The sequence below is a fragment of the Chiloscyllium plagiosum genome, unplaced genomic scaffold, assembly GCF_037043375.1.
Source record: "Chiloscyllium plagiosum isolate Xiang-an unplaced genomic scaffold, Cpla_swu_hap1 HiC_scaffold_24, whole genome shotgun sequence".
In the NCBI taxonomy this organism is placed as follows: Eukaryota; Metazoa; Chordata; class Chondrichthyes; order Orectolobiformes; family Hemiscylliidae; genus Chiloscyllium; species Chiloscyllium plagiosum.
Genome location: NW_028270162.1, coordinates 29,684,480 through 29,708,856, shown reverse-complemented (window position 1 = coordinate 29,708,856; position 24,377 = coordinate 29,684,480). Strand labels below are relative to the sequence as shown.

At 43.0% G+C, this 24,377-nt stretch overlaps 1 protein-coding gene across 13 annotated transcripts in view; it reads left to right on the top strand.

Moving 5' to 3' along the window:
• The window catches only part of cux2b (cut-like homeobox 2b), a 327,011-nt gene that overhangs the window by 150,913 nt on the left and 151,721 nt on the right, over nucleotides 1-24,377 (top strand). For 11 of the 13 annotated variants that reach the window (XM_088000024.1, XM_088000019.1, XM_088000022.1 and 8 more), the window contains exons 2-3: nucleotides 979-1,089; nucleotides 9,156-9,203. In XM_088000024.1, coding sequence (XP_087856150.1) covers nucleotides 979-1,089; nucleotides 9,156-9,203 — 159 coding nt within the window. The remainder of the gene's footprint in view (nucleotides 1-978; nucleotides 1,090-9,155; nucleotides 9,204-24,377) is intronic. The other 2 variants (XM_088000027.1, XM_088000020.1) reach the window with 1 other exon arrangement.

Genomic DNA, 24,377 nt, shown 5'->3' with positions numbered 1-24,377 from the left:
TCCTTCTTACCCTCGAGCCATTTGGCTCCAATTTCCTCCCTTTTCCATGTCTGCTGCTTGTTGAGTTATGGTTCATTGGACAGTGTTTGTCCTCTGGTACCTCACTCAAGTGACCTTGATCATAAGCTTTGGTGATATTGGCCAGTATTTAGCCAGTCCCCCCATTCTTGACCTTCCAACTGGGGTCACTGACTTTCAATTTGGAATTGGAACCCAGATTTTCTTCCTTCTGAGTTCAGAGGCTTGGAACCCAGAGGCCGTACTCTTGAACTGCACAGCTGAGATCAACTGATGGAAGTTTGGACCCTTCATCTTCCTCATGAATTTTTTCACCTTGACCCATTGAGCTAACAACAAATAGTAACTTTGACTATATTAGATTCCCTACAATGTGGAAACAGGCCCTTCAGCCCAACCAGTCCATTTCTCTCTGACTAATGCACTTAACACTTTGGGCAATTTAGCATGGCCAATTCACCTGACCTGCACATCTTTGGACTGTGGGAGGAAACCGGAGCACCCTGAGGAAACCCATGCAGACACGGGGAGAAAGTGCAAACTCCACACAGTTGCCCAAGGCTGGAATTGAACCTGGGACACTGGTGCTGTGAGGCAACAGTGCTAACCACTGAGCCACCGTTTAGGAAATCTTGCTTGTGAGCAGTTTTTGTATCTGACACTTTAAAGATAGCATGAACTTGGCTTCCGTGATTTTAATGAACTTTAATCTTTTGAAGCCCTTTTAACCTTTAGTAATTCCCAATCGTGGAAAACATTTGCAGGTGAAGATCGATAATTTGAAATATCTGACTATCTAAAAGCCTTTCATTGACTCCTAGTTCATGCCCTCATTCTTCTACTAATCCTTCTTGGTAGCTTGCAGTCAACAACAGTTCCAACCTGGCTTGAGATAAACTTTTAAGCAGACTTTTGACCTCTGTGATAATAACTTACTTTCTCTCCTTATCTCATCCACAGAAGGAGCTGAATTCGGTTGCATCAGAGCTAGCAGCTCGTCAGGAGGAGAGTGAACAATCTCACAAGCATCTAATAGAACTGAGCCGAGAATTCAAAAGAAATGTACCTGAGGTATAATATGCTGTTTCTTGTTTTTTTAAGCTAGCTAATCCTTTACATTGAATAGCCACTTTAATTTTAACCATACTTTTTGAACATTACTTAAGTTGACTGGAGTATTTCTCCTGATCAATCAAACTCATTTTTGCTAAAGTCAAATTGGTGAAACTGCTCTGAGTGGTTTTAGTGAATTTATTTAGTGAGCAATTGAGTCTTGTGGATAGGGAAGCTTTAAAAAGACCACCAATCAATTCAGATCTCAGTTGGAGAGGCTGCTGGTCATTGATTGTCTTCAATGGGTTAATGAGGGGAAAATGTGCCACCTCTGATTTTGTACATGAGCAGAAGTGTGTATTACCTGGACCTTTGGGAAGTGCAGAAGCAGGTTTGGCTAGAAGGCTTTCCCATGCTCCCCACCTCTCTGCCCCTTCCCTTCCCTCCTCTCCAAAATATTAGTTAACAGGGTAAAATAGACTTAAAATGTATCCTGTATTGGAGAGGAAAATATTTGTCTTTTTCACCCAGAGTTTGCCAGCAATACTGTTCCTGTGGACCAGCAATTTATTAACACTGCAAAATCCATATCGACTGTAGACATTTTAAATTAGGCTCCTGTTTGGTATCCAGTTTTTTTTGGGTCTTGTTCAGCTGAACTTTTGGTGCTGGAGTTCCATTCGGTGTCTGTTGGTCAAGATTTGTTTAGTTAGCTTCTCTGTATGATTCTGATTCTGCCCTGCTCCCCTCACTTTCACTGTGGTTTCTGAAACAGCGATCAGTGTCCACTATTTCAAAGCGTTATTTTCTTCAGCAAGTTAAGCCATTTTTAAGTTGCTCAGAGGTCTGACAGTGTCTGGGAGAGAGAAACAGAGTTAACTTTCGAGTCTGATTTGACTCTGCTTCAGAACGTTCCAAGGCCTGGTCTTTGGAAGAGTCATTTGAGTTTGAAACGTTAACTCTGTTTTTCCTGCTCCCCACTGATGCTGCCTGACCTGCTGAGTTCCTCCAGCATTTTGTTTTTATTTCAGATTTGACAAAGCTGACCCACACTTTGAGTACATTGTCCAAGTATCTGAATTTAGGCAGGCAGTATATCCAATGGGGCATGACCTTAGAGCTGATAGACTCTTTCCAACAAGGATCACTGATAGCTTTCTGGACCCTAAACTTATTCTCTGCTTACCTCAAGAAAATGAATCCAAGCACAGTGCTTGCTTTGCCACCCTGGTTCGGAACAGATTAGATTAGATTACTAACAGGCCCTTCGGCCCAACAAGTCCACACCGATCCCTCCGAAGAGAAACCCACCCAGACCCATTTCTCTCTGACTAATGCGCCTAGCATTATGGGCAATTTAGCATGGCTAATCTACCTGACCTGCACATCTTTGGACTGTGAGAGGAAACCAGAGGAAACCCATGCAGACACGGAGAGAATGTGCAAACTCCACACAGATAGTCACCCAAGGCTGAAATCGAACCTGGCACCCTAGTGCTGTCAGGTAGCAGTGCTAACCACTAAGCCACCGTGCCACCGTAACGTAGAGTCAAACAGCACGGAAACAGACCCTTCGGTCCAACTCATGCATGTCAACCAGATTTCCCAAACTAAACTAGTCCCATTTGCCTGAATTTGGCCTATATCTCTCTAAACCTTTCCTGCTCATGTTCCTGTCCAAATGTCTTTGAAATGCTGTAACTGTACCTGCATCTACCACTTCCTCTAGCAGTTCATTCCACATACAATCGACTCTCTGTGTGAAAAAGTTGCCCCTCAGGTCCCTTTTAAATCTTTCTCCTCTCATCTTAAAAATATGGCCCCTAGTTTTCTTTACTCCAGGGAAAAGACCTTTGCTATTCATCTCCTCTGTGCCTCTTATGATTTTATAAACTTGTATAAGGTCACCCTTCAACTTCCTACACTCCGGGGAAGTCCCAACCTACCCAGCCTCTCCCGATAAACTAATCCCTCCAGTCCTGGCAACATATGGCTCAGTTACAAATGTCTTCACCAGCTGACTCATGGAAGTGCACAAGCTGATGATCCAAACCCTCGTCCCCTCCCTGTTAAGCTTCATTAAAAAGAGTAGGGGATGGTGTGGATCCAGTTTAATCTTATTTGTTCTGGTGAGAGTACGTACTGTTGTAGTTGGTAATACCTTGAAAGGTGAGGTTTTCAACTGAATGGCATGAAAGCCCATGGTTCAGCTTGTTATCACAATCTACAGATTCGATGATTTCTGTTGCCAGTTCTCACGAGGAGAGAATGTGTCAGGAGAGCGTGTGAGCAATAACTTTATTTCTGTTTAGCCTGTCATAAAACTGTGCTTCTACTATCCCTCATCATTGTAGCCTGACATTAGCCCTTTCAAGAGCTTCTTGACTGCATCATGAAGGGGTTAGTGTTTTTGTGGTTGCATCATCACTCTGTGATGAAGTTCCTGCCTGGGATTGAAACGTTGGAATAGCTTGTGTGCATCATAATATTCATTTTCCCCAGGCGGCTGTGATTTCAGACAGCGTTGACCTGTTTGGCAAATTATTCCACGTTGCACCTCAATAAACCAGAAGGCTTGTTTAATTTCATCCCTGTCTCAAGGTGAACATTTATATTGTATAGGTGCCCCAAAAAAAAATTATGTAGAGTGAAGAGCTTTAAGTGATGGTGAAAGAACATAAACTGTTGAGTTATATGGAACGGCAACTGCATTCACGAATGTACTGTATTTAAACAGAATCTGCGATCTTAATTTCTTAAGAGGGCTACATGTGTGTAACAAGAGACTGTTGAACTGTTTTAAGTTGATAGGTTAATAGCTTAAGTTAAATAGTTTAACGTTTCATTACAGCAGTTTGTATTACTGGTTAAAAAAAGTTCCTGAAGAAGGGCTTATGCCCGAAATGTCGATTCTCCTGCTCCTGGGATGCTGCCTGACCTGCTGCGCTTTTCCAGCAACACATTTTTCAGCTCTGATCTCCAGCATCTGCAGTCCTCACTTTCTCCTAAAAAAAGTTCAGCATGGTTTGGACTCTGGTGAGACGACTTCAACCCTTGAGGAGGAAGTTAAACTCGAACTGTTTTAGGAGGAGATTTCAGTTGAAAAGGTTGGGAGAGTTGCACAAAGCTGTCCCGAACTTCTGAATGTTTGCATTAATTGACTCTTCTTTGGAGAATTGAAGAGGAAGTAGGGAGAGAGCTTTTGCTTTTTATTTTCAGGAAAATAAAAAAAAATGGGGATACTGGAAATCTTTGTAGTTAGATTTTCTTTAGATTAGATTCCCTACAGAGTGAAAACAGGCCCTTCAGCCCAACCAGTCCACACCGACCCGCCAAAGAGTAACCCACCCAGATTTCCAGGATCCCCATTTTTTTTTATTTTCCTGAAAATAAAAAACGAAAGCTCTCTCCCTACTTCCTCTTCAATTCTCCAAAGAAGTGTCAATTAATGCAAACATTCAGAAGTTCGGGACAGTTTTGTGCAATTCTCCCACCCTTTTCAACTGAAATCTCCTCCTAAAACAGTTCGAGTTTAACTTCCTCCTCAAGGATTGAAGTCGTCTCACCAGAGTCCAAACCATGCTGAACTTTTTTTAGGAGAAAGTGAGGACTGCAGATGCTGGAGATCAGAGCTGAAAAATGTGTTGCTGGAAAAGCTCAGCAGGTCAGGCAGCATCCCAGGAGCAGGAGAATCGACGTTTCGTGCATAAGCCCTTCTTCAGGAACCATTTCCCTCCGACTAACGCACCTAACACAATTTAGCATGGCCAATTCTCCTGACCTGCATATCTTTGGATTGTGGGAGGAAACTGGAGGACCCAGCAGAAATCCACACAGACACAGCGAGAATGTGCAAACTCCACACAGACAGTCACCCGAGGCTGGAATCGAACCTGGGACCCTGGTGCTGTGAGGCAGCAGTGCTAACCGCTGAGCCACCGTGCCGCCCCTCTGAAACAAAATCAGAAATTGCTGTGAAACTCAGCAGGTCTGGCAGCATCTGTGGAATGAAAACAGCGTTAATGTTTTGAGTCTGGTGACTCTTCATCTGAGGAAGGTCTAGTCTGTATATCAATATACAGAAGACGTATTTACAGTGGTCCCCCCTGTAATCGCGGGGGATATGTTCCAAGACCTACCGCAGAAGCCTGAAACCACGGATAGGAGCAAACCCATTCATTGAAATGGGAAATTTACCTTCCTGGCAGGCCCTCTGTCCCTGGTTCCGGAATGTTCCCTGTAATATGTTTGGGCCATGGTAAACTGCGGGTAACTGAAACCGTGGAAAATGATTCTGCAGATACAGAAGTTGCCCTTTAATGTGTTTTTTTTAAGATGTGATAATTGATCATTTGTGTACACTTGGTGCACATAAACTTGGGGCTGGGAGCCAGAGTCATTCAAGAATCCTCATTGACAGAGGCAGGGATTCATGTTTCAAATATATTGCTCTTCAGTCTTGGATGAACTAGTTTTCTCCAGTTCAACATTGGTAAAGGCCAAAGCCACTGTCTGCAATCCAAAAATACACTTTAAACTCTTGTCCTCAATTCCCCACTCCATTACCATTTTTCCAAGCTCTTGGCAGCTTTGGCACCAAATTCAAAGCTGGACTCAGTGTCTAACCCTATATCTTTCCTATGGCAAAGATTGCTTACATTTGCTGCTGTTCTGCCTCTGTCCAACTGTTGTTGAATACTTCAGCCATGCCTTTGTCAGGTTTAACAATTAGATTATATTACTTACGGTGTGGAAACAGGCCCTTCGGCCCAACAAGTCCACACCGATCCTCTGAAGAGCAACCCACCCAGACCTATTCCCCTACATTTACCCTTTCACCTAACACTACGGGCAATTTTGCATGGCCAATTCACCTAACCTGCACATCTTTGGACTGTGGGAGGAAACCCATGTAGACAAGGGGAAAATGTGCAAACTCCACACAGACAGTTGCCCGAGGCAGGAATTGAACCCGGGTTTCTGGCACTGTGAGACAGCAGTGCTAACCACTGTGCCACCGTGCCGCCCACGGTATGCAGTTTACCACAATGAGCCCCCATTCATTTAGAACTGACAATGGAAAACAAATACTGCAGATGCTGGAAATATGAACTAAAAACAAAATGTTTCAAATGTTCAAAGCGTCAGAGAGTATCTGTGGACAGAGGGATCTTTCAGTCCTTTGCCTGCTACACTGATCCAATGCAGATCAGTTGAACCTTGAATGATAGCACCTCAACTTGAAATGAGGTGTTGATCATAAGCATCTCACATTTTGCAAACAGTACATACTGGTAACAATTCTGCTGTTGTAATTTACTCCTCTTCTAGACCTAGTTTTAGTTCCCATTACCACCTTTCTTTTGATTTGTTCCTTCATTATCTCTTAATCATTCCTACCCATCATGCTAATGCAGCCCCCTTCTCATTTCCTCCCATCTGGCATTTCCTTCCTGCTGTACTTGCTTCCAACCTGTTACATCTCTAACCTTCTCCAGTTCTGTGAAAAACCATCAACCTTGACAGTATCTACGCAATAGTTTCTAGACTCAATATTTTAACCTTGCTTCTTTCTCCATACCTGATCTGTTGCATTTCTGGTATTATTTATTCTCATTTTAGAAATTTACATGACAAAAGGAAGTAATTTGGAAGTAATTGTAACTGACAAGCAATCATTCAACCCAAAACCAGTTCACCCAAACTGCACTGGGAGCAGTGTCTGGGTCAGTCATATAACTAGAGCTCAAAGGACTTAAAGCTAAATAGATGAGGAAGGTTGAAGTGAGTGAGATTTAGAAATCTGATTGCTGGCTACTCTTGAAGGCAGGGTAAGGGACATCGACCCTTGGGTTTCTCCATCCCTGTGAAGGCACATTTTTGGCCACTTGAATACCTGATGGCCCTTTGCAAAGGTTGTCCACCTGGCATACCAGTCCCCTATGACTCCAAATAGATTACCAACTATCCATTCTCTCTAAAACAATCACAAATTTCCTATAACAACCATTATAGGACAGATAGGAGAAAGTGAGGACAGCAGATGCTGGAGATCAGAGCTGAAAAATGTGTTGCTGGAAAGGCGCAGCAGGTCAGGCAGCATCCAAGGAGCAGGAGAATCGACGTTTTGGGCATAAGTCCTTCTTCAGGTAAGGGCTTATGCCCAAAACGTCGATTCTCCTGTTCCCTGGATGCTGCCTGACCTGCTGCGCTTTTCCAGCAACACATTTTTCAGCTTATTATAGGACAGATGCAGTAATCCAGCTGTAGCCTGACCAGTGTTTTATGGAAGCATAACTTCCAAGCTCTTATCCCCTGTGTCTTTATCCTGTAGCCCATGTTTTGGAATTTTTCCCCTAAACTGCTGCATTTGCCCACCATTAAGCAAATAAATTCTTTGACAAAACCTTAAACAACTCTGCTTATTATTGGTTTTTAATCAACACTTAGGAATATCATAGAGACTTAAGGAAAACTGTTTTAAAGACACAATATAAATAGTGTTGTACATACTATGTGCCAATATTAAATTGAGTGACCAATATTAAAACTCTGTTGTATTTTAGACCTCTATTAATTCATAGATATATATCCACATTTTCATGGAACAGCATCAATGACACACAGAAAATACTTAAAAACAACTTCTTTGATGTTGCATTTACCATGGCTTACACATTAGGTGAGGGAATTAAATGTAATATCTCCACATTTGCAAACGACACAGCTGATGTGAGAGAGTGAACTGGGAAGAGGATGTGAAGCTGCCTCAATGTGACTTGGACAAGTTGAGTGAATGGACAGATGCATGGCGTATGAACTATAATGTGGATAAATGGGAAGTTATCCACTGACAGCAAAACCAGGCAGACATACTATGATCTGAATGATGATAGATTAGGAAAGGGGAAGGTGCAGTGTGAACTGGGTGTCCTCATGCACCAGTCACTGATGGTACCTATGCAGGTACAGCAGGTGGTGAAGAAAGGATACGGTATGTGACCTTCATAGAGATGATTGGAGTACAGGAGTGGATGTCCGACTGAAATTATACGGGGCCTTGGTGAGACTACACCTGGACCGTGGTATGCATTTTGGCCTCCTTATCGGAGGAAGGATGTTCTAGCAATAGAGGTAGTGCAATGAAGGTTTATAGACTGATTTCTCGGATGGCAGGACTAGCATATGAAGAGATACTGTATTATTAGGACTATATCCACTGCAGTTTAGATAAATGAGGAGGATCTCATACAAACCTATAAAATTCTAACAAAACTAGACAGAGTAAATGCAGGAAGGATGTTCCCAAAGGCAGGGTAATCCAGAACCAGGGGTCACAGTCTAGGGATATGGGGTAATCCATTTAGGACTAAGATGAGGAGAAATTTGTTTATCTAGAGAGTGGAGAGTCTGTGGAATTCTTTGCCACTGAAAGCAGTTGAGGCCAAAACATGTAATGTTTTAAGGAGTTCAGTATAATTCTGAGGGATCAAAAGGTATGAGGAAAAAGCGGGAACAGGGGACTGAGTTGGATGATCAGCCATGCTCATTGAATGGCGAAGCAGGCTTGACAGGCCAAATGGCCTATTCATGCTCTCCTTTACCATGTTTCTATTTTGCTTTCTTTGGTCCCAGTGGGATTTTTGATCTTCATTGCAAAGTGGCGAAGACTTGTGCTCAGCTATTGGTGTGGATACAGAGTTTACTTTTACTTGAGTAATTGTCAAGCAGTTTCCTTTGATCAAAATGTGTGGAATCAATGAACTTCTGTCGTAATAAAAGACTGGAAGTACAGCCCTGTTTGAGTCTGTGAGCTCTTTTTCCTTTAGCCAAAAGGGAAGATTCAGATGGTATCATGTGCATAAACCTCTCCCATCACCTTACTTACCTGAGCAGTTTATAGATAGAATGTTTTAAACAGCACAGTCCTCAACCATTACATCTGAGAAAATATTATTACTGACACATGTATCACTGACCCTAATCTATTTGGTGAAAGATTGGGTCCCAAATTGCAAGGGTAGATTTGTGAGCATTGTTGCAAGTTTAATTTTTAACGTTTGTATTGTACAATTTTATTACAGGAGATTAGAGAAATGGTGGCCCCTCTCCTAAAGAGCTTTCAGGCTGAGGTAAGTTTTTCAAAGTATTTTAAATGTTCACAACAGCAATTATTCCATTTAGTGAAGGCCTGCTTGTCGCAAGTTTATGTCTTTCCAAAGATAAGCTTTCTTGTAGGGCTACAATGAACACACTGCAGTTGCATTTGATCTGATCTGGCCTCACAATTGTTGTAGATGCAGTGATGGGATTTTTAATTCAGTGGGATATTTGGATCTGATAAGTCAATACTTAAGGTAGCTTGAGTAACTTAAGAACTAGACATGAGTAACGGCACACTGAAAGGTTCAATAGACATTTATTACAGTTCCTGGAATTTGAATATTCTACAGTCACTGGGGATTTCAGGATTTGGTTTATAGTACTGACCGTTTTGGTTACAAACTGTGGCATGCTTCCTTCAGCACATCATGCTGCAAGTGGTCAAATAAGCTGGAGGCTGACAGCTTAGTGCTATCAGGTCATAGACCATGGTGGTGATAGCATGAACATATCTCTTCAAGGTATGTTTGCATACTATCAGGCATAATGCAACATCCCCTTTTTTCCAAAGGAAAAAAAAATCCAAACATATATACTAGTTGTACCTAGGTGTGTGTTACCGATTCAATAATTATGCAAGGGTGTAAGCACAGTAAACATGATTGGCAATTCAAACTTTCATATAACATTCTGGAGATTTGATAACTTGTCTTGATCTGCTGATCACTTGTCCACCTAAAGAGGTACATGTTCTTCTCGATTGTTCTTGATTGACAACTTTGTGTCTTGCTACTGGTAACTGTGACTCAGTGCAATCATCATTGTTAGAGTTTACCTCCTCACTCTCTGCATGTGTGATTGGTGTATTGTATATTGATCTGAACGGCCTTCTGTTTCTTCACAATGGCTTTGTATGATCTGGACTGTTTGCTAGTGTCCAGGTATGTATGGCTGAATTTCTGATGTGCACTCACTTTCTACTACATAGCTATAGTCATTGTCTACCTTCTCATTGGTCGTGCATCTCTCATTCTCCTCTGAAGTTAAAGAAGAATGTCGTGTTTCTCAGAATCAAGAGGCACTTGATTGCTCGACAGGATTGTTCGCATTTGCCTTCCAAGTGTGGGTTGTGCTGGGGATGATATTGCTTTCTCCAACATGTCCATGCCACTTTTCCTGGCAGACTCATTGAAGAGTGTGGTGCTGGAAAAGCCCAGCAGGTCAGGCTGCATTCGAGGAGCAGGAGAGTTGACGTTTCGAGCATAAACTCTTCATCAGGATTCCTCTCCTGCTCGACTCTTCTGCTGTGTTATGACTGATCTCCAGCATCTGCAGTCCTCACTTGCTCCTATTTTGGACCCATGTATAGGTTTCCAAGTCAGGATGATGAGTGGCTTGGAGGGTAACTTTCATATGGTGGTGTTTCCATACATCTGCAGCCCTTAGCTTTGCATCGATAGTGATTGCGAGTTTAGAAATAGCTGTCTAAGGACCCCTTGTAACATTTTGCAGCGCAAATTGTGAAATCTTGTGCTTGCTGCTGCTACTGAGTGTCGGTAGTGGAGAGTGTGAATGTTTGAGGAAGTGTTGTCGATCAACCATTGTGGTTATGTCAGTGGAGGCTTGAGACTTGGCCAAATGATCCAGCCACAAGTTCAAATCCCACTGCAGCAGCTGGGGGATTTAAATTCAGAAAATTTGACTGCCAGATTGTTGTAAAAACCCAGCTGGTTCAGTATTCTCCTTTAGTACCAGATTCTTGTTCTTACCGGCTGTGGCCTAGATTCAGACAAACAACAATGTTGTTGACTCTTGCCTACCTCTCAAATGGATTAGTGAGATACTCCACTGTAATCAAGGTGGCTGTCGAAGGCAAATAGGCAGGGGTGATCTAATTACTGAATAATCTAACACAGATTAGCAAGGGCTGGCCTTGCCCATGATACTCACATCCTACGTGTGCATGAAAAGTAATCCTCCTCCTATGAAGCTCTAGTCTGTACTCCACACAAATGCACCATCTACTGGTTTGTCATTTACTGTGATACACATGATCGCCTCATTATCTGCTCTACACACATGTTCCTTTCTTTAGACTGATCCTACAGAACCTTTAAGATCATACCTGAGAAGATTGCTAATAAATATTGCAATTTTCTCTCTCTCATGACTCTCCTCAACTTGGTCTGTAATTTACATTTGTTCCTGTTGATTAACTTAATCTTGCCTCTGATGTTTCAACGACTATAAACCTTCAGCATTGCTGTTGTCTGTGATGTTGACTCAGTTCCTTTAAGATCTGCCTTTTGTCTGTGCTTTACTCCTTGCATATTATAGCAATTGCTAACTCTAAGATAAGTTTCAGGGTAAAGCAAATAAATTAAAATTTTTGAAAGATAATTACTTTTATTTAAGCATCCTTTTTTTTGGAAGAGTAAGCAATCATCCACATCTAGATTACTTACAGTATGGAAACAGGCCCTACGGCCCAACATGTCCACACCGACCCATTCTCCTACATTTACCCCTCCACCTAACACTATAGGCAACTTAGCATGGCCGATTCACCTAACCTGCACACTTTTGGACTGTGGGAGGAAACCGGAGCACCCAGAGGAAACCCACACAGACACGGGGAGAATGTGCAAACTCCACAGAGACTGTTGCCTGAGACGGGAATTGAACCCAGGTCTCTGGCCCTGTAAGGCAGCAGTGCTAACCACTGTGCCACCATGCTGCCCATCTACCTCTTTCACTATTTGTCCCAGATTTTTAGCACAAGATTGTAATTATTAGTTAACAACTAAATGTTGTAAAAAAAGTTTCACCTTCACTTGGTGTTCCTTGTCGTCCCAAATCAAATCAAATAGTTTTGCCCCAGCCTTAAAGAAAAACACTAGGAACTGCTTTAAGGCTGCAGTGCAAACCCAGCCATGGAAACATTTAAGAAGGCTCTTTTTTAAGAAAATAAAATGGGACCTGTTCTGCCTAACAGGGAACATTCCCAGAGTTTAGGTGGTGTTCTGTGCATCTTACTTAAAAGATAAGTTGATATCTGAGGTTCTTGCTGTCACCATGCGTCATTTATGACACTTGCACCACACTTGTAGACTATGTAGCATTTCTCTTCATTATCTATTGAACTGTATTATATTTATAGAGTCATAGAGATGTACAGCACGGAAACAGACCCTTTGGTCCAACCTGTCCATGCTGACCAGATATCCTAAATTAGTCCAATTTACCAGCATTTGGCCCAAATCCCTCTAAACCCTTCCTATTCATGTACCCATCCAGATGCCTTTTAAATGCTGTCATTGTACCAGCCTCCACCACTTCCTCTGGCAGCTCATTCCATACATGCACCAGCCTCAGCGTGAAAACATTGCCCCTTAGATCCCTTTTAAATACGATGAAAGGAAAGCATTTGTTTTTGCAACTGGCCCACGTTTTTATGTAATTTCTGTCCTGCCATTTGCTAGGCTCATCATTTTCCACCATTGGTGCTTGCCCAGTAACTTACACAGCACCAAATTCAGTCACGCAACCTGTCCTGGTGCTTTTTGAATTCTAAATCATTCGTCCCAACACCACAACCTGCAGTGGAACAATACGCCATATTTGAGCTGGTCTTGTGTAGGAAAGTTACAGTTTTATAAGTTTGATCCTTTTTAATTGGATGAAATAAGTTTGAAGAAGGTCTTAGTCTTTGTTAGATTATCAGTAATTAGATTGATGTATATGTATGTGATTATAATTTGCACTTGAGATACAGTGTTGTTTAAAATGACACTCAGTGATTGCAGGAGTTAGTGAACGCAGTCATTTTATATCAAAAGAACAAAAGTGTTGCAATTGCTTGTTGATTCAGCCTCATCTAGAATATTAGTTACTGTCCAAAAAAGCAACTCTTGTGGGCTCATACAATAAATGTATTGGGGTGCTGCTTTACTGATGGGTCTCCACATGATGTCCTATTTGAAAGGATAAACTGCTGTTGTATTGCTGATATATTGCCGACTCAACAGCTGCCAAAATTACTCAGGAATGGGTTAGATTTGATTTATTTACAGCTTCACCTTCTAATACTAGCAGAGTCAAGATCTGGAATTGCTTGTCCTACTCTACAGTAGGGTTGCTGCATCTCAGACTTATTGATGTGTACATTCATTCCTGTAATAATTTGTAGAACTTCCTGCATAGAAGAGACCATTGTGTCTGTTCTGAAGATAAGCTTTTCAACTGGAGTTTCTTACTCTAAACTTCTTTGTCAGCTTGCTGTAGCTTGTTCTGATTCTTGTACCCAGGCCCATTTAAAAGTCCTGCCCTTTAATGTTTTACCAAAAAAAAGTCTTCGATGCTTTTAAAAAATGCTTGCTATTTCACTATATCTGTTAACATAAATTTTAGGACTTACATTGTTGGATTACTGTTGCATGACTGATTTCACAACCATCCACAATCACTGCAGTTATTACATTTTGCGGTTTGATTGACTATTGGTTGTAGCAGGTTATACAAATGGTTACCTGATTTGGGACTATGAATTCAAGTACATTTCATAAGGCCTTGTCAACTTGTAATTATGAGGCTTTATTCAGTTGAAGCAATGTAAAAGTGGTGATTTAATTTTTAAAAATATTTCAATATAGGGGTCTGCAATAGTATTAGGACTTTACCTAGTAGAACTTCATCTTATCTCATCTCTGCATGGGTCCTGAGGTCTGCTTACAGTGGAGGTGAGTTGGCTTGGAAGGCAGAGTAATGGGTGGTGGTTGGGGACCCTGGATTGACAAAAGTTGACACTATGTTCATGTGGGGCATGGGTTGACATGACTTGGCACTATGGAAAAAAGTGAGGACTGCAGATGCTGGAGATCAGAGCTGAAAAATATGTTGCTGGAAAAGCGCAAGGATGCTGCCTGACCTGCTGCGCTTTTCCAGCAACACATGACTTGGCACTATATTCATTAATGGAATGGATTGACATGAGTTGGCACTAAGTTGCAATTAAGGGCTACTAGGAATGGGCAGTAAATGCTGGCCCAGTCAATGATGCCCACATCCATGAATAAATAAATCAAAATTGTCATTTAAGCCATGAAGGGCCACATGGAACAGTTACAGGAGAGTAGGTTGACATGGAGTGTAAGTGTGTGAGGGCGGTGGAGGAGGGTAAGGGGTAATAGCAGTTTGATTGGTTGGGGGGAGAGTGGCATGGATTAGTTTGAATGAGCAGGGGGAGTGCCTGGAGTTGTCACATCTGGAGAGATGTTTCATTTTATATTTTCTATTAATTTTCAAAATAAGGACACAGCGCTGTGTCCTGAAGGCAGGATTTCCATCCAGACCAGCCTGCTGCCTGGCAGCCTCCTCCTTCCAGGGTCACCCACCCCAAGGTCTGTCCCCGCAGCCCCCCTCCCCACCCCCCACCCCCACCCCCAGCAAACCAAGCCAGTGGGAATTCTCCGGTCTGTCCAGCTAGCCTGTGAGTAAAGCTCCATGCATTCCTCAGTCTGGACTCTAGAATCTTAGCCAGCACTGAGACTGCATGTCGTTTTATTTTAGTTGGTGCTTTTTTTTGCAGTTTTCAGGACACTATGGGAGAGGGGGTGGGAATGTAACATTTGTTATCCTTCAGGCCTTTTGCGAAAATGAGGACTCATGCTTCTGCAACCACCTCTCACCTCCCAGCTAATCCATCCCCAAAATCACATTTATTCAGGGACTGGACTGTATGGACTTGCTCTCTTTTCGTATTTTGATTCCTATTAATTTTTCAAATTTGGCTTTCTTTTGAATATCTGTCACCAGTATTGGCTGTGTCGTATCTTTTTGGTCATTCTCAAAGCCCAGCTGTCATCTTCCTCTTGAGAACTGAGGCCAAATAATTACTAACCATCTCTGCCTTCCAACCATTGTCCCTGTTTCTCTTTCTCTTTCTCTCACACACACACAGATCTCCCTCCCTCTCTCCCTTTCTGTTTCACACACTCTATCTCTCCCTCTCTCTCTCTCTCTCACACGCACACGCGCACACACACACACACCCTCTCTCTCTTGCACGCACACACACACAGACCTCTCTCTCTCACACACACACCCCACTCTCTCACTCACCCACAGACCTCACACACACACACAATTTGATGAACATTTGTGGCACTTACCGGATAGTTATTAAAGCTGTGCATCATTAACCTGGAGCAACAAAATAAAAAAAGCTCATTATTAATAGAAAAAGGTAAAATTAAGCTGAACAGACTTCAAAAGGACAAACTGCAATCAATTACTGTAATTTATTGTAGTCATTAATTTCAAACATTCTTTGTACCACAGTACTATTTACAAAGGAAAGTGAAGTTTATTGTATTAATCTGTCTGGAGCTCGTGAGTAAATTAGCTGTGGTTAGTGAAGTTTAAGCTAGTGCAGAGAATTAGTTTCACCAACATTCCCGCTAAAGTTTCTTCTTCATGCTTAATGTGCTACAAACTCCTCTGGGCACTACTTTGATGGCCTGGGCAGTTTATATTTTGAAAGCTAAATGAAAATGCTGACACACTGTCAGCTGAAATTGTGAATTTATTTCGATCTGTGGAGTGTCCTAGAGGAAACATTGAGAGTGATGGTATGAAGTAAGTTGCAGTCCAGTTTCATATGAAGATCTTATTTTAACTGGGTTTATAATTACTCTAATGGAAAGACGAACTGATAGCATAATAAATATTCTCGTTGGAAAGTAACGTGTAATCCAAAAACATAACTATGAATAGAAGATAAACAGCACTTTATGAAGATAAATGTATCTTGCAATGTGTATTGAGTTGAGGAATCAGTTGACATTCATGTGAAGATTACCTATACTGTATTTACACTGGATGGATTCTGTCAAAATACCAATTCACATTGTTCCATCTTTAATTTATTAGTTCTTTTAAGATCCAGCTTTCATATTGGCCCCTAAAGGCTCTTCTACACTTAAAAACAGCAGCTGAGTGTAAACATATGGTTCCTTTGATGTCAGCTGCAGATACTAACACAACCTCATTGACTTACCTTGTACTGACAGTATGAAATATGGCCTTGTGCACATTGTTGGAGACTCAGAATCATTGCAGCACAGTAAAATACCATGCAGCCCATCAAGAGAGGCCAGCCTTCTGCAAGAGCAGTTCGGCTAGTCCCTGTGATGCTACAGATTGTTATCTCCAACAGCATATCCAAGTCCCTTTTGATGGTCACAGTTGAATCCGTCCCCACATATTTTCAGGCAGTGTGTTCGAAACGAATCCCACTTGCTGTATTTAAGAAGTTTTCCACATATCATCTTTGGTTCTTTTGCTAATTACCAGAAATTCATGTCTTTTGGTTCTTGATAACAACCTAATGGGAATATTTTTTTTTGTATCCACTTTTTTGTATCCATTTCCATTACATCCCATTGCAAACCTCTCTATTCTGGAGAAGCTGGGATTGCCTCTCATTAATGTGTCCACATAACTTGGTCTCTTATCTGGAGAATTATTCCTGTAAATCTTTTCTGTACCTTCTCTAAAACGGTCATATCCTTTCTCAAGTGTGGTGCCCAAAATTGGACACAGTGCTCCAGTTGCATCCGAACTAGCATTGTTTAAAGGTTCATCCTGATAGTTATCAGGTAGGTGCTTCAAGGCACAGGGTATTCATTGCAACAGGAGTTGAGGTCAGAAGCTGTGATATCTTACTGCAGTTATCCAGCCTTGATGAGACTGCAAGGATTACATGCAGCTTTGGCCTCCCCATCCAAGAGATACTATATTTGTCAAAGATCGAGTGCCCTGAAGGTTCACTAGGGTGATACTGATAATGGCAGGACTGTTGTATGCAGAGAGATTGCTTTGACCTGGCCTGTATTCACGAGAGTTGAGAAGGACGAGAGGTGGTCTGATTGGAATGTGTAGAATTCTAATTCAGCTAGGGTAAGTCAGATTGGGATGTCTGGTCAGCGTGGGTGAGTTGACTATTTCTGGGCTGTATAACTCTCTGACTCTGTGGCCAGATGACTAGATGCAAGGAGAGTGTTTCCAATGGGGATGTCTAGAATTAGAGGTCACAGTCTCAGGATATGAGATAAGCCATTTAGGAGGGAGATGAGGAAACATTTCTTCTCTCACAGGGTAGTCAGCCTGTGGAATTTGCTACCTCAGAACACTGTGGAGGCTGGGTCATTGAGTATATCCATGAAAGAGATGGATATCTGTTTAGATATTAAAGGCATCAAGAGGTATGGAGAGAAAATAGGAAATTGGCAGTGAGATAGAAGATTAGCCATGAAGGGCTGAATGACCCGATCCTGCTTCTGGTGTCTATGTTGTTCAGTAGTCACCAAGTTCCCCAACACCACATTATGTTAACATTTTCCCTGCTTTAACCTGCATAACCTGGCAGCCTCATCAAGGTAACATTACTTACCCTGACGACCCACCAAAAGCTCAGCTTTCTTTGACTTTTTTTACTTTTGGGACCAAACCATTGACTGACTGAGCATCACTCTTCAATGTCTCTATCATCATCCTCACTCTCCTCCTTCAACCCTATCACGCCTCCCAGTATTTACCTTTGCCTCAGTGTTCATTTCTATCTGATGACGTATCTGTGAACAGCTGTACCATATTTTGCCAACAGTAAAGATATTGTATAAAATATGAGTAGTGGTAGAAAAATCCATTGTCATTTTGAAAAGCAACAATCTGGTTCTGTATTGGGCAAGAATTTTTCTCCTTCGCATATAAACAATTCGTCATAAAAATAGCTCCCTTTATAATTAATAAATTACAAACAGTTTTTTTGTGCATCTTTGGTTCCACTAATAGGAGCCTGTGCAGGTGAACTTGATTTTGGTTGTTCCTTAGTTGTATACTCTAACCAGTTGCAGTACATAATTTAGATAAGATTACTTACAGTGTGGAAACAAGCCCTTCGGTCCAACAAGTCCACACTGACCCTCCGAAAAGCAACCTACCCATACATTTACCCCTTCACCCAACACTACAGGCAATTTAGCATGGCCAATTCACCTAACCTGCACGTTTTTGGACTGTGGGAGGAAACCGGAGCACCGGGAGGAAACCCACGCAGACACGGGGAGAATGTGCAGACTCCACACAGACAGTTGCCTGAGGCAGGAATTGAACCCGGGTCTCTGGCGCTCTGAGGCAGCAGTGCTAGCCACTGTGCCGCCCTCTAAATGTGCAGCTTCCTTCAGGTAACAATATTTGGCATGGAAACTGTGCCAGGCTGCAGCATTGGTAATGGCAAACAAACCATAACGAACAAGTGGTTATATATTACTGTGTTTCTGGATTAGTGGTGCTGGAAGAGCACAACAGTTCAGGCAGCATCCGAGGAGCAGTAAAATCGACGTTTTGGGCAAAAGCCCTTCATCAGGAATAAAGGCAGAGAGCCTGAAGGGTGGAGAGATAAGTTAGCGGAGGGTGGGGGTGGGGAGAAAGTAGCATAGAGTACAATAGGTGAGTGGGGGAGGGGATGAAGGTGATAGGTCAGGGAGGAGGGTGGAGTGGATAGGTGGAAAAGGAGATAGGCAGGTAGGACAAGTCATAGGGACAGTGCTGAGCTGGAAGATCCTGACGCCTGGAGGAAGAACGCCTCATCTTCTGCTTCGGAACACTTCAACCCAGGGCATCAATGTGGACTTCAACAATTTCCTCATTTCCCCTTCCCCCACCTCACTCTAGTTCCAAACTTCCAGCTCAGCACTGTCCCCATGACTTGTCCGACCTGCCTATCTTTTCCACCTATCCACTCCACCCTCCTCCCTGATCTATCACCTTCATCCCCTCCCCCACTCACCTATTGTACTCTATGCTACTTTCTCCCCACCCCCACCCTCCACTAGCTTATCTCTCCACCCTTCAGGCTTTCTGCCTTTATTCCTGATGAAGGGCTTTTGCCCGAAATGTCGATTTTACTGCTCCTCGGATGCTGCCTGAACTGCTGTGCTCTTCCAGCACCACTGATCCAGAATCTGGTTTTCAGCATCCGCAGTCATTTTTTTTAGCATTGTTGTTGGCAGCTGTCCTGGTTTGCGATAAAATTTGCATTATTTATGAAGTTTCCTTACATTGTCCACACAGAGTAACTGAGAGTCAACTTCTTAGAAGCTTTTAAATTTTAAAAAGTATTAAGGTTTTCAGAGAAACCAGTGACTGGTATAAAGATTTTCTCTTTCTGTCTATCCTTGAAATTGGTGATGGTGTTTTTGTGACTTGTTCTGAGTGCTGGTGGATTGAGTGTGTTCTCTCAGTTGCCAGGAGAATTTCCTGACAGTGCCTCAGGCACTGAATTTCTGAAAGCAGAAATGTACACATTTTAAAAATACCCACATTTGCTGCTGAGCTGAGAATTCTGATATTAAATGTCCTGGTCCTTTCTACCAGCGTTTCTACTGCAGCTCTCAAAGGATGTGCATTTAATGTCTTGTGCTAAAGTTGCACTTGCAATGTTAAGCCATTTCCCAAAATGCAATGTTTTAATAAGCCCGAGGAGTGAAATCTTGTTTTGTTTCTGGATTAAATGTAATGGGGGACTGGGGGGTGGGGGGAGGGGGGGTTGCTGAGGGGGATGAGGGGTGGTGGATAAAGTGGGAGGTACTTGTACTCAGGGCAGGGCAGATCATAGAGTCATAGAGTCACTGAGATGTACAGCATGGAAACAGACCATCCAGCTTGTCCATGCCAACCAGACATCCTTATTAAATCTAGCCCCATTTGCCAGCATTTGGCTCAGATCCCTCTAAACCCTTCCTATTCATGTACCCATCCAGATGCCTTTTAAATGTTGTAATTGTTCCAGCCTTCACCACTTCATCTGGCAGCTCATTCCAGACATGCGCCACCCTGTATATGAACAGTCCCTTTTAAATCTTTCCCCTCTCACCTTAAGTATTCTGATAGATATTCTTTAGGTGTTACCCATCTTTCCTTCACCCTCCTCCCCTTACAGACCAGGTGTCTCGCTAATACTCCCAAAGGGAGACCTGTTAAAGGACCCAAATAAGCATTTGGAGAAGCTTAAATCTTTAGTTTGTAAGAGAAATCAAAGTTAAGCTCTGGCTGTTAACATTGGTTAAATGAGGAATGTTCATTGCTACCTTAGCCTCATGCAATAAAAATAACTATGGTTTAGATATGGGGCTAGGCTGAGAACATGGAATGGAGGTTGAAGATTAGCCTCAATTATACTGATTGGTGGAGCACATTCAAGGTCCATTCTCGTCCTGATCCTATTCCTTCAGTTTTAACAATTACAATTGACAATCCATATCTTTCTCACAATAAAATCTGCCTGTTCTGTAACCCAGCTTTGTGATCCATATTGCTGCAGTTAGGTCAATTATATCCTTCCCTTATCTTTACATGGACCCAGTTGGGTCTCCTAATAACTAAAGGAAGTATGTAGCCAATGGCTGCATCACAAATCACCTTGTAGAAGTGGTGTCACACTGGAAGCAAATGGAAATTAGTTGTAGTGGGGAAGTAGCTGTTGAGAACCCTGTCAAACAGACCAGCTTTGAAATTTCAAACTAATTTCAGTGCCCTGCTGTTTTGACATTCAGCTTTCAGTGTTTGAAAAAAAATGCTGAGTATGTTGCCAGCTGTTTTTGATCATTTAAAATTGCTTCAGAGGTGGAAAGCCTAGGAATCTTGTTCCTTGTCGTCCATGTGCAGAGTTCAGCCTTCTTCAGCTTCCCTTTGATCTGAGTGGATGGTCAGAGTGTGTTTCCCACTTGCATTGCTATGAACAGGTATAGTGTGCAATAGTTCCACTGCACGTCAAACAGTATGTACATATTGCCCCCTTTTCTTTGTCTAATTATTGCATTTTTGATATTTTGAAAGTCCTTTGGTCCTTTTTGTATCCTTTTTCTCTTATCTTTGTTTAGGTTCCTTATTCTGTCTGTCTGCTGTTCTCCCATTGATTCTTAATAGAAACAGTGTTTTCTCTATGCTTCCCTTGAATCCTCTCTCTCTCCCCTTTTTGGTGTGATTTACTTATTCCTCTCTCTTTATTCAGCTTTGCTATCCTATTTCCTCTTTCTGGTTACCTTCTCTGATTTGTTACTTTTTTGTGTTTTCTATCACTGGCCAAAGTAGCTTAATACTATGGAGATGAAGCCTGCCGTGAAAACAAAGCTTTGTGAATTCCTCATTTCAAATTACAAAGCAAATAAAATAATCCATTCAGCCATGATGAACACAGACAATGTAAATGGAAGTGTGGAGCTGTAACCTAAGGCTCCCAACAATTGTGAACATGGTGCTCTGATTGTTTACATTGAGGATTCATGGAGACATACCCAATGATGGAGTGAATCATTAACGGTCCAAGAACATCACTATTTTCCTTTAGCTTGGCTATATGATGAACAACCTGGCTTAGATTTATCTTTGCTTTAACACAAAACAGAAGTATGCCAGAAGGTTTCAACAACATCACAATCATTTGATCAGATTTGAAATTCAAATCTTAATGCAAAACCAATTAAGAAATTTCACCTTGATATCGATCACAGAGATAAAGCAAGTCTATCTGACATTACACCACAATATAATATGAGTATATGGAATTGGTGTGACCTTCAGTGCGATAGGTGACAAGTTAGTTATATCACTGCTGTTACTGAGCTCAAGGAGCTGAATGGATTCCCCATGTACAGTGTTATTTGACTTTAGAAGTGTTTAGTTTTCCATTGTTGATTTACTGATGTTTATCAAAATGAATAGGGTCTTACCAACAGAATGTAGGTTCCTGAAAATGGGGTTTTGTCAATGAGTGAAGAAGAAGATTAACTTGGCAGAACAATGTTGAGAGTGTGGTGCTGGAAAAGCACAGCACATCAGGCAGCATCCAAGGAGCTAGAGAATCGACATTCGGGCATAAACCCTTCATCAGGAATGAGGCATGTGGGCCGGGGGGCTGAGAGATAAATGGGAGGGAGGTGTAGGGCTGCGGGGGAAGGTAATTGGGAATGCGATAGGTAGATGAAGGAGGGGGGGAAGTGATAGGTCGGAGAGGAGGGTGGAACGAATAGATGAGAAAGACGATGGACAGGTCAGGAGGGCAGTGCCGAGTTGAACTGGGATAAGCTGAGAGGAGGGGAAATGAGGAAATGGGGAAATATTAATCCTGTGTGGTTGCAGTATCCCAAGGTGGAATATGAGGCATTCTTCCTCCAGGCATTGGGTGGTTAGGGTTTGGCGATGGGCCCAGGACCTGCGTGTCCTTGGTGGAGTGGGAGGGGAGTTGCAGTGTTCAGTGTAACGGGCAGTGAGTTGGTTGGTGTGGGTGTCCCAGAGATGTTCTCTGAAATGATCCAGAAATTGGCGTGCTGTGTCCTCGATGTAGAGGAGACCACATCAAGTGCAGCGGATACAGAGATGACATTGGTGGAGGTAAATTTCTGTCGGATGTGGAAGGATATTTTAGGGCCTTGGACAGAGGTGAGAGGGGGAGGTGTGGGCACAGGTTTTGTACTTCTTGTGGCAAGGGAAGGTGCCGGGAATGGGGTGAGGACAGGTGGGTAGGGGGTGCGTAGATCTGACAAGGGAGTCATGGAGGGAATGGTCTCTCCGAAACGCTGATAGAGGTGGGGAGGGAAATAAATCCCTAGTGGTGAGGTCTGTTTGTAGGTAGTGGAAGTGATGGAGGATGATGCGATGTAGATGGAGGTTGGTGGGGTGGCTGGTGAGCATCAGGGGAGTTCTGTCCTTGTTGCCTTGGGAGGGGTAGCGTTCAAGGGCAGCGGTGAGGGAAATGGAGGAGATGCACTAGAGGGCATTGTCAACCATGTGGGAGGGGGAATTGAGGTCTTTGAAGAAGGAGGCCATCTGGAATTTTCTAAGTTGGAATTGGTCATCCTGGGAAGAGATGCAGCGGAGGTGGAGGAATTGCGAATAAGGGATGGTGTTTTTACAGGAGGCAGGGTGGGAGGAGGGTTAGTCCAAGTAATGGTGGGAGTCGATGTGTTTGTAGTAGATGTCTGTGGTTAGTTGGTCACCGGAGATGGAGATGGACGGAAGCGCTGTTGTAGTTTGGTGTACCGACCTGTACACCACGGAAGCCAGATTCCAACTCAAAACTAGGGTTAGGCCCTCACCTCTGCTCTTGAACTCCACCCCATCCAACGCAACAAGGACAGACACTCCCTGGTCCTCACCTTCCACCTCACCAACCTCCGTATACATTGCATCATCCTCCGCCATTTCCGCTACCTACAAACAGACAATCAGGGATATATTACCCTCCCCACCTCTAACAACATTTCGAAGACACCATTCCCTCCACGATTCCCTTGTCAGATCCACAACACCATCACCCCACCAGCCTTCACCCCACTCCCGGCACTTTCCCCTGCCACTGCAGGAAGTGCAAAACCTGTGCCCACACCTCCTCCCTCACCTCTGCCCAAGGCCTCAAAGGATCCTTCCACATCCGACAGAAATTTACCTGTACCTCCACAAATGTCATGTACTGTATCCTTTACACCCAAAGTGGTTCCCTCTACATCAAGGTGACATGACGCCAACTTGCAGACCGTTTCAGAGAATATCTCTGGTGCACCTGCACCGACCATCCCCACTGCCCCATGGCTGATCACTTCAACTCCCCCTCCCATTCCACCAAGGGCATGCAGGTCCTGGGCCTCTTCCATTGCTGAAGCCTAACCACCCAATGCCTGGAGGAAGAATGCCTCATTTTCTGCCTTAGGACCCTGCAACCACATGAGGTTAATGTGGATTTCACCAGTTTCCTAATTTTCCCTCCCCGCCATTTTATTCCAGTCCCAAGCCTCCAACTCGGCACCGTCCTCTTGACCTGTCCATCATCTTTCCCATCTATCTGCTCCACCCTCCCCTCTGACCTATTACCTTCTCCCCATCTTCATCTACCTATTGCATTCTCAGCTCCCTTCCCCCTGCCCCATCCTCCTCCCATTTATCTCTCAGCCCACAAGCCGCATTCCTTATGAAGGGCTTATGCCCAAAACGTTGATTCTCCTGCTCCTCGGGTGCTGCCTGAACTGCTGTGCTTTTCCAGCACCACACTCTCAATTCTGATCTCCAGCATCTGCAGTCCTCACTTTCTCCTTGTTAGAACCATGACCTGAATGAAGTTTGTAAGTTCCATTAAGTCATAAATTCTC